This window comes from Onychomys torridus, chromosome 4, assembly GCF_903995425.1.
Source record: "Onychomys torridus chromosome 4, mOncTor1.1, whole genome shotgun sequence".
Classification (NCBI taxonomy): domain Eukaryota; kingdom Metazoa; phylum Chordata; class Mammalia; order Rodentia; family Cricetidae; genus Onychomys; species Onychomys torridus.
The window spans coordinates 86,266,888-86,278,582 of NC_050446.1; the positions used below are offsets into that span (position 1 = coordinate 86,266,888).

General features: G+C 37.2%; 1 protein-coding gene across 1 annotated transcript; it reads right to left on the reverse strand.

Annotated features, from left to right (window-relative positions):
* Positions 1 to 4,353: 4,353 nt before the first annotated feature.
* LOC118582635 (olfactory receptor 4F15-like) lies at positions 4,354 to 5,319 on the reverse strand. The gene has a single exon (XM_036185657.1). The coding sequence runs from the start codon at positions 5,314 to 5,316 to the stop codon at positions 4,354 to 4,356; it is 963 nt and encodes a 320-aa protein (XP_036041550.1). The 5' UTR covers positions 5,317 to 5,319.
* Positions 5,320 to 11,695: the final 6,376 nt, after the last annotated feature.

The following is an 11,695-nucleotide window of genomic DNA, read 5'->3' on the forward strand; positions in this document are numbered from 1 at the left end:
TTTGGGAGTCTTGCAAGAGTAGACAGAGACAGCTGGCAGCCTGGACAGTCACCTAATGTTTCTCAGCATCATTGGTACATTCAGATTGGCTACAGGCCTAGAGTATCTGACAGACCATTTTCAGAAACTGGAAATCTGAAAGACCATCTTACCTTGTTTTGGCATAGTATAGTGGTTGCTTTCCTTGTGTCCCGCTTGTCAAGAAAGGACAGCATTCGTACTGTCAGCAGTTGAGGCAAGGGCAGTTCTTTGTCCAGTAGGCCATTTTGTGCCAAGAAGACAAACTTCTAAATGGAAATGTCTTAGAAGCCCAACATTCCCTCGGGAACAAATTGGTGCTGCCAGGAGCAATTGTCTCTCATGTCAACAGAATTCTAAGTTATTTAAATGCCATATTCTCTAGGTCTATGAAGTGTTTGAAGAATACCTGTCCATCTGACCTATGTATTTATAAATATGGATAACCTAACAAACATAATTATAGAGATGACAAGCATAGGTGACAATAAATCTATAAGTCTTATCTACCTAAACAACCTAAGGACTAAGGCTTCATGTAAACAGGGCAAACAGTTTGTTAGCAAATGTACAGTAAAGGGACAATGACTTTAAAATTGTGACAATACACAAAATATCTTTAACAGAGGTAGGAATGTATAGTGTAATATGCAACATGATAATAATCCTAAATATATATATATATATATATATATATATATATATATATATATATATATATATATATATATCAGTATACAGAATAAGCTAAGGAACTGAGACCGGACTAGCTGCTCCCTTTTTCAGGAATGGAACCGTGTAGGCATTCCCTGGTTATGGAGTTTTGCAGGCTTGTTTAGGTACCCGCCAACCGAGGATGAGGCTGAGGGTGGGAGCCGCCCAGGCATTTGGAATTTGCCCCATGTGAGCGCCAGATATTGGTGAAATTATTAAGGCCACTCCACATAGTTAAAAGGGAGGTTTATTTTATGGGGTAACTTACAAATGAAGGGATAGGTTGCAGGATCTGGGAAAGGTATGGCGCAGTCTGGCGGTGTTCTCTGGAGAACTCTGCTAGGTCTACTACCAGTGTCCAAGGTCCTGGAACCTAGAGAAGCCTCTACTTTTGATCCTGGGTCTTCAGAGTCCTCCCTCAGCCCCACCTTGTGGGTGTGACTATTACGGAAGCCTCAATGGGGGTTGGAACTTCCAGGCCAAGGCTGGAATGGCTACCCACTACAGAACCTTTCATACATCTCTGGGATAGAGCCAACCTGATTCATAGATAATCTTTTGGATTAGTTCTTGAATTCAGTATATGAACATTTGGTTGAGAACTTTTTTGTGTGACACTCCATTACTCATAAGTGGGCATTAGAAAATGTGGTAGCACTATTGTATAACTTCAAAATGTTTCATTTCTTTCCTTCATGGTATATTTTGACAGACTCTAACTGGAGTATTAAATTGTTTAAAACCATTCTTTAGAGGCCACAATAAGAAGGAAAAGCCACAGCACATTACATTTTCATTTTTCCCCAGTAGGTCTCTAATATTGTGGTATATCTAGTTAAATGGAAAAGATAAGGTACTAATGTAAAAAAAAAAAAAGCATAGATTTGTGCTAAGGAATGAGATACAGTGCAATTCTGAGAGTGTGGCGTTTGGTTTACAAATCTACGGATTTGCTGTTTGGTAAATACACTAGTATTTCTGCCGCCCATTGTGAATCTAAATGTTCAGCAGAGATTGGGCTATAATTATCTTTTTTCTTTTTGTTATTGGGTCTTTGTCTGGTCTTGGTATCAGGGTAATACTGCATTCAGAAACAGAACCTGGAAATGGTCCTTCATTTTCTGTGTTACATAATACCTTGAAAAGTATTGGGTTTGATCTTTAAAGGTCTGGAGAATTCTACCCTGAACCAATCTTTCTCTGGCCTTTTTTTTTTATTTTGAAAATATTTAACTACTGATTATACCTCAAATTAATGTTATGGTTGTGTAAAATATTTATTTCATATCGATTTGGCTTTGGCAGATCATATATATCTAGAAATTGACACATTTCTTTTATAATTTCCTATTTGGTAAAATATATATTATTTTTATGTATTTCTTCATGATTCACTGATTTCTTCAGTGTTTCTTGTAATATATTTCATTTAATCGCTAATTTTAATGATATTTATCCTCTTTCTCTATTTTATTTAAATTGCCTAAAGTTTTTCAATCTTGTTAACCTCTTCAAAGAAATGACTCCATTTTATTGATTTTTTTTCTTTCTATTTTGTTCATTTCAGCCAGTGTTTGATTATCTCTTCCGACCTACTGTTTGGGTAAGTTATTTGTTCTCTATTTCCAAAGGCCTTCAAATACATCATTAAGTTGTTCATTTGATATATCACAAATTTTTGAATAGGCACTTAGTGCTCTAAATTTGCCTATTTTGACTTCCTTCATTATGCTCCACAAATTTTTGCATACTGTGTTTTCATTTACATTCAATTATAGAATTTTTGAAATTTCCTTCTCAATTTCTTTCTTCAGTCAATTATCATTCAGTAGTATGTTGTTTAGTCTCTATGAATTTGTATGCTTTCTATGGAATCCACTGGTGTTCATATAAAACCTTATATCATTGTGGTCAGATAAAATGTAGGATGTTATTTCAGCTTTCCTACATGCCTTGAAACATGCTTTGCATTCTAATATGTGGTCAGGTATGTAGAAAGTTCCATGCCCTGCTGAGAATTATGTGTGATGTTTAGTATTGAGGTAGAATGTATGGTAGATAACTGTTAAGTCTATTTGATTTATGATGTCATTTAACTTCAGATTTTCTCTGGGTTTTTTTTTTTTTTGTCCTAATGACCTACTTACTGACTAGAGTGGGCCATTATCACTATATTGTGGTTAACCTGTGGTTTTAGGAATAATAGTTTTTCTTTTATAAATTGAGTTCTCCTGTGTTTAGTGTGTATATGCTTAGAATTGTAATAGCCTCATGTTGGATTTCTTTTGATGAATATGAAGTGACCCTCCTTATCTCTCTGACTAATTTTGACATGAAATCTATTTCATCAGATGTTATAATAGCTATGTCTACATATGTCTTAGTTCCCGAGTTTAGAATACCTTTTCCCATCCATTTACCCTGAGGTGTTGTCTATTATTAATGTTGGAAAGATGGAGCCTGTTTACTTACCCAAACTCTTAGTCTGTATTTTTTAAATGGATTATTCAAGCTATTAATAAAAAAGTAATACTGAAAAATATTGATTAATTTCTCCTGCTTTGGGATATTTTCTTAGGCTTCTTTTGATTAACTGTTGTAAAATTGTTTATATATCCCATGTGTCCTGTTGGAAGAAAACTCAGAATATTAGTGATCCCATAAATGTGTAGAGCACCAGCATGACACAAGAAATGTATATTGGTTTTGATTCTAACATTGCATCAACCTATAAAACAAGAGTACCATCCATCCAAATATCACCCAAACTTCTCTTGCAGTGGTATGGAAAGACAAAATTTAAAACTAAGATGAAAATGAGAAGAAAAGGTAAATCATATTAAATGTCTTTGAGTAGTCTACTACAGTCAGCAGAAAAAAATCAACATGCTTCCTTGACACCTTTCTGTTTTTCCAAACATAATTCATACAGTCCCTACCAAAGCACATACATATGTAAGACTCTGATGTGCACTCAAAAATTTTAACTTCCTTCTATAACTGGAAAAGTCAAGAGATAAACAGGCAGTATGCAAGGTGCACACATGGGAGAAAAATGACCTAGCTCAATAATTCTTGTATAAATGTTCTGTGGAATATAACAAGAAGTCACTGCTTATCACAAACAGTTCCATTCAAAAATAGAGACAGTCTAGAGAGATGGCTCACCTTTTAAGGGCATGCACTACCCTTTTAGATGACCCAAGATTGGTTCCCAACACCTAATTCAGATGCTTCAAAACAACCTATAACTCCCCATCAGCATATCCAATGCCCTCTCCTAGACTCCAGAGGGACATGCACTTACATGTGTAAAGACACACACATACAAACATAACCTTAAAATGCAAATAAATATTTTTAAAGGAGAGAGTTTTTCCTGTTCTGAGGACCTTAAAATAAACATTCATCTTCTTTATGTCTAAGAGTTTACATCATGTAGGTATTATCCCTAAGCAATTGAGCTTCATTAAACTTATAATGTATTTTGTGTTTTCATAAATGTTGTCCCTTATTGTTAAGTATAAAACAAAATAGCATATATATTATAAATAAGCATATTGAAATAGACAAAGCAATATTATCCTCAGAGATTGATTAACAATAAACTTCTATGCTCAGTTAAGATTGTTCACAGGTCAAGTGTTTAATTGTTTGTCTATAACCCAGCATCTGGCTCAATACTCTCATCATTGCCATTTTCATTTCTTGGTTCCTCAATGTATAGATCACAGGGTTCAGAAAAGGAGTGACAATTGCATCAAATATGGCCAAAAACTTATCCAAGTGTGTAGAAGAAGAAGGCCATGTATAGAAAAACATCACAGGACCAAAGAATAAGACCACCACAGAGATGTGAGCTGAAAGTGTGGACAAAGCCTTGGAGGAACCACTTGAAGAGTGTTTTTGAACAGTGATTATGATGACAATATAGGAAATGATCAGTATGAAGAAGGAACCCACTGACATAAATCCACTATTGATTGAGACCAGTAATTCTAGTCTGTGTGTGTCTGTGCAAGAAAGTTTGATGAATCTGGGAAAGTCACAGTAGAAGCTGTCCAACACATTTGGTCCACAGAAAGGTAAGTTTACTACAAAAGCCAGTTGAACCAGAGAGTGCATAAGGCCAACCACCCAGGAGGCCACTGAAAACAAGATGCACATCTTTGGGCTCATAATGGTCAAGTAATGGAGAGGCTTACATATTGCCACATACCTGTCAAAGGCCATGGCTATGAGCAGCACCATCTCCACACCACCAATGACATGGATGAAGAAGATTTGAGTGACACAACCTCTAAAGGAGATGACTTTGTGTTTTCTGAACAGGTCACAAATCATCTTGGGGGAAGTGACAGAAGAAATACCCAAATCAATGAAGGACAGATTCGCTAACAGAAAGTACATGGGAGAGTGTAGGTGAGAGTCAGAAACCACAGTGAACACTATGAGAGAGTTTCCCATCATGCTTGCTACATAAAATATGGAGGAGAACACAAAAAGGAATAGTTGGATATTCCAAGAGTTGGTGAGTCCCAGGAACACAAATTCTGACACCACAGACTGATTTACACCTTCCATTGGCTTGGTTGGCAGTGCTACCTGAAGGAGAAAATGGGAGAAACTGTAAATTACAATTGTATTTACAGAATAGGAGAACCCTCAAGTTATGGAGGCCTATTTTTATTTCACATAACAACTAGCCTAAAGTCAAACAAACAGATATGAATAAGTGCTGAACATGAGCAATCATAAGAGTATTATAAATTAAAACTATTATGAACTATGACTTGACACATGTGAAAAAATATTTTGTAAAAAGAAATCAAAAGATAACAAGTTTGGGAAGATTTAAACAGGCTGGAGATATGACTCAGCAGTTAAGAACACTTTCTGCCCTTCATAGAGCCCTAATTTGGTTACCAGCATACACATCAAGCAGCTTACAGCTACCTATAACTCCAAGTGCAGAGCATCCAATGCCTTGTCTGGCCTCCACAGGCACCTGTCTACACATGACATATACATAGATGTAAATACACATAAAATTTTTAGAAATAATTCTTTTTAAAAAGGGCATCATTATAAATTTTTAATGAGAATATTAATTAATACATCCACAAAAAATATAATAATGTAATGTCATCAAAATTTTTAAAACATACTGGATTGGTAGCACAATAACTTTACATTTACCTAACATATATAAGACCCTGAGATTAGTCCTCAATAATAAAAAACAAAAAGAGAAGGGTACAGAGTGTAAGGTGAAGAAGAAGAGAAGAGAAAAGATAGGAAAGACTAAAGAATAACTATCATTTGATAGAGAAATTCTCTACTTCAGGGTATATATATCCTGAAGAAATGACATTATCAAGTCAAAATTATCATTTTCATTTATATTATGCCATTATCCATAAACATTGTATGTGAACAATCTGCCTTCATTGATAGATGCATGCATAACATACATACATACAAGCACCCCAGACTATTCTGTAACCCTAAAAGAAGGAATTCTATAACCTTAAAAGAAGGAATTCTGTATTTTTTAATTGCATGAACAAGCCTGGAAATCATAGTGGTAAGTGAAAATAAAGTCATGGAGACAGTTATTGAAAGATCTCAGCGGAAATGAAACATAAAGAAGCCAGGAAGAGAAGGTCAAAAAGTTGTAAGAGTCAGAGGTGGTGGGTGACCCCAGGACCAGACACAACCAGGATAATGCACAGTTGAACTCACAGAGACTGTGATAGTATGCACAGGTCCTACAAAAGTTCAAGCCAGACAAATTCCCAGCACTGAGAAGAGAAGTAGACAAGATTCTGCACCTAATCAAGAAGCTATTTTGAATGCATACCTGCTGGAAGAGTCTTAGTTTTGTCCAATGGAGGAGATATCAGCTGCACTCAAAGGTAGGCTCCATGCTCAGGAAAAGTTGGCCAGTGCAAAATGTACTCATTTTTGTGTGCTTTGTTTGTTTAGTTTTTGGTTGGTTGGTTGGGTTGGTGGGTGGGTGGATGGGTGGTTTGTTGGTTTTTCTTTACTAAGTTTTGTTTTGGTGGGTTTTGTCTTTTCAAGTTGTTTTGTTTTTCAGATTTTTTTTTGAGAGACAGAACACAAAGTTGGGTAGGTAGTATTCTGTGGAGAATCTGGGAAGAATTAGGGGAGGGGAAAGAGTATGATCAAAATATATTTATGAAAAAATTAATCAAGTAAATACCAAAAAACGCTACGTTCATAGAAGAAGAAAATACAGTGGTGTGCCATAAGCAAGTTACGTGGGGTGAGAAGGGGAAAAGGGAAGGTATTTGTCAAAAGAGAAAAATACTCAGTTAACAAGATGATCTCCTAGAGATTTCTTATACAGCATGGTGACTGTGGTTAAAATAAGCTCTATTTTAGTCACATACTTGAATACTGCTAAGATTTTCAATGTTATTAGCACAAATAGGTATATGAGGTGAATGTTATTTAGCTGCCTTTAGTTGCCATGTATTAAAACATCTCTTTAAACACCATAAATACATATATGTATTTGTTAATTAAACTTCTGTAAAAGATAAAGGATGAAAGTGCTTTAAACTTAAACTTTTAGATTGTGATCATACACAGTCGGTGGTGGCAGTCATGGTATAATGTTATGTTCCATGAAAGCTTCTAAATTTAATAACCTACTTAATACAGAGATAGTCCTGTGACATGGAGCAGTCAACATGAAAAATATCAACTAAAATCTAAGATCTTTCATTTTTCTTTATAACCTGGTTCTGCCAAATACCAATAAAAAAAAGTTCAGGTCTTTTCAATATTGCTTCCATTCTGAATATTACAGAGTTTACTCTAACATATAAGCCTTTACTTCATCATATCTCCAAAAAATGTTTAACTTCAAGGTTATCAAATGTTAACTATAAATATAACATCATCCTTTATACCATTAGCATTTCTTTCATTCTTTGAGTTAACTTATGATCCAAATATAGGTACACCAATGCATGTCTTCTTTCTCTGAAACAATGAAAAGGGATATGACCTGCATGGGACCAGACTAGACTCTCTGCATACAGGAGACAGTTGTGTAGTGGGGTCTGTTTGAGGGTCCCCTAGCAATGTGATCAGGATCTACTCCTGGTGCATGAGCCAGCTTTCTGGATCCCATTACCTATGGTCAGACACCTTCCTCAACCCTGATAAAATGGAGAGGCCCTTAGCCCTTCCTCAAATGAATGTACCAGGCTAAGCAGTTCCCCCATGGGAGAACTTATCCTGTTGGGAGGGCATGTGGGGGAGGCAGGGGAAAGCAGGAAGAGGGATGAGAGGAGAATCTGTGGTTGATATGTAAATTTAATTTTAAAAAATTTTTAAAAAGAAAAAAGATTCACAGAGAAGGATAAGTCTATGAAACACCAGATACTGGTGTGCATCATGTGAGGTACACAAATTGTAAGTATTGAGAAATTTCTCTAGAAATTTGACATTACAATAAAACTCAAATATCAACATTTACACTCTTCCAGGCCATTAGTCCATGAAGCCTGGGTGTGAATATAATTATTGCCATAGAGTGTATGTCACATGATCTGGATGCTTAAACTTCTCAAAGACAGTATCACATATGGGTACTTTGTCCATAATTCTATAAAAAAAGATTTATCATATTATATTGTAGTTTTAGTTTCGTTTAGAGAAAAAGCAGCATACATCTGGGCTCTGGATTCAGGACCCATGATGAAGCTCATGGTTCAGCCATGTATGTCTATTACCAAAAAAGATACTGAAACCCTTGACCTTGTGATTTATTTCTGTTTAAACAAATTTAAATGGTTAATTCAGTTAAGTTATAGGAATGAAATAAAGATCAGAATCATGTATTTGGCAAGGATTGGGCAGGATAAGGGTGGATTGACCATAAACACAATCATGTCCTCAATAGATAGGTGCTCCATTTGTGAATGCTCAATAAATACTAATAATATCCATGATTTTTTTCCTTCCTTTTGTTCATAATAGTGACCAACTCATGAGATAAATTACTCAAAAACATTAATGAATACCAATAAGCAGAGGACATCACATTGCCATGTCCAAAATACATTTCAAAATATACTATAACCCATTCAGTAATACATTATATTATTCACATCATTTTAGTGACCAACTAATGAAATTTCAAATGTGAACATCACAATTGTTCTCATAGAAGTCTGTATCTGCAGACCCTCCTCTTTCTCGACAGTTGGACACCTGAAGCTCCATCGACAAAGAGGAGGGTCTGCAAGAGCGTGAATTGTTGAATCCAAGATTGCAAAAAGCACAGGGACAAATAGCCAAACGAATGGAAGCATATGAATTATGAACCAAAGGCTGTGGAGCCCCCACCTGGACCAGGCCCTCTGGATAAGTGAGACAATTGAGTAGCTTGATCTGTTTGGGAGGCACCCAGTCTGTGGGACCAGGGTCTGTCCCTAGTGCATGAGCTGGCTGTTTGAAACCTTGGGCTTACACAGGGACACTTTGCTCAGTCTGGAAGGAGGTGACAGGACCTACCTGTACTGAATCCACCAGGTTTAAATGAATCCCCAGGGTTGGCTTGATCCTGGAGGACATGGGAATGGAGAGGAGGGGCTAGGGGGAAGGTGAGGGTGGGGGTGGGAGTGGGGAGGACAGGGGAACCCATGGCTGATGTATAAAATTTAAAACATATAATAATGAAGAAAAATAAAATAAAATAAATAAAATCTTTGCATTTGCAGGAAAAGAGATTTAACTGGAAAAAATGTAAAAAAAAACTGTTGAATGCCAATAAATAAATAAATAAATAAATAAATAAATAAATAAATAAATAAATAAATTATAACATCAGATTTCTAAACTATGTTGATCAATGAACACAAAATTTACATATCATAAAACCTGTTGCCCTCAAGGATCTCAAAGCCACATATAAGACCATATGACGATTATTTTTCATTTTTCCATACATTTGTTTCCATTCAAAAGGAGGGTATACAGGGAGGAAGAGACGGCCACCTTCTACAGATGGAACAAGTGAGACTTAGGACGATCTAGCCACATATCTAGGCCACAAGAAAAGGACAAAAAAAAAGGCTGTATCTGTTTAGTACTCAGAACAAATTAGATTCATTGATTAATTTCTCAATTACACAGCAACCCCTACATGGTTGAATCCTACATCTGTCTTCTCATCAGGGTATCTCAAGCTTTAGATGCAGAAAAGCTATAAAATATACACTGGATGGAAACAGAGAATGTTAAACATCCTTAACTATCAGGGAAATGAAAATCAAAACTACTAGGAGATTCCATCTTACACCTCTCAGAATATCTAAGATCAAAAACACAAGTGACAGCTCATGCTATGGATCAAGGGGAACACTCTTCTATTGCTGATGGGAGTACAAACTTGTAAAGCTACTATGGAAGTCAATATGGCAGTTCCTCAGAAAACTGGAAATAATTTACCTCAAGACCCAGCTATACCGCTCTTGGGCATATACCCAAAGGATGTTCCATCATACCACAAGGAGACTTGCTCAACCATATTGATTGCAACTTTATTCATAATAGCCAGAAACTGGAATCAACATAAATGTCCCTCAACTGAAGAATGGATCAAAAGATGTGTTACATTTACATAATGGATTATTACTCAGATGTTAAAAACAATGACATCATGAAATTTGCAGGCAAATGGATGGAAATAGGAAAAATCAGCCTGAATGAGGCAACCCAAACCCAAAAGGACAAACATGGTATGTATGTACTCACTTATAACTGGGCGTTAGGTGTTAGGTAAATGGTAATCATGCTACAAGCCACAAACCAAGAGAGGCTAAGTAACCAGGAGGGCTCAAGGGAGATGTATGAATCCCCCTGAGGAGGGAAAGTAGAATAGATTTACAGGTGGACTAGGGGCAAGTGGAGATGGGAACAGGAAGGATCAGGCAGAGCAGTGGGAGGAATGGAGGGAGAAATTACTAGGAGAAAAAACCAGAATTAGGGGAGCATGAGGGCAATGTAGAAACCCAGTGCAATGGAAACTCACAGGAATCTGCAAGAGTGACCTTAGCAAAGTCTTCTGATGATTTGAGATGTGGAGCCCAACTGGCCATCTTCTATAACCAGGCAAGGCTCATAGCAGTGGAACCGGAACATCAACCCAGCCAAAAAACCTTTGACCTACAATCTGTCCTGCCTGCAAGATGTGCTGGGGTGATGGTGGTGCAGAACCTATGGAAGTTGCCAAGCAGTGACTGGTCCAACTTGAGGCCTTTGTCATGCCTGACACTGCCTGGATGTCCAGGAACCAGAGGCAGAACAGCCCAGAAACCCAGGATACAGCCAAATAGGACTGGCAACTTTAAAAAAAAGTGAATGAAATGATTCTTAATTTGATATTCTGCTGTATGCTATATTTATAGATCAGGGGCTAGCCCAAGTGTCATCAGAGGAACACCATCCAGAAGCTGATGGCCACAGCCAAACACTAGGGGAACCCTTAAGAAGAGGTAGAAGGGAATTTTAGGAGCCAGAGAGGATGGACAAGGATACCATGGGAACATGGTCCACAGCATCAACTAAGCAAGGCTTACAGGGACTCACAGAGACTGAAGCAGCAAACAAAGACCCTGTATGGGTCTGAGCCAGGTCCTCTGCATAAACCTTGGGTTATGTAGCTTGGTTATCTTGTGGGACCCTCCCCCAGAGTGGGAATGGGGTGTGTCTCTGACTCTCCTGCCTGCACTTGAGACCCTTTTCTTCCCACTGGGTTGCCACATACAGCTGTGATATCAGTGTTTGTGCCCAGTCTCATTGTATCTTGTTCAGTGGCCATGTTCAGTGGATATCCCTGGGAGACCTGCTTTTTTTAGGGAAACAGAGGAGGAGTTGATCTGAGGGAGAGAGGAGTTGAAGGGAGAGGAGGGAAACTGCTGAT

Excerpts from the sequence above, each read along its gene's own strand:
- LOC118582635 (XM_036185657.1), bottom strand. The coding sequence starts at position 5,316 with ATGGAAGGTGTAAATCAGTCTGTGGTGTCAGAATTTGTGTTCCTGGGA.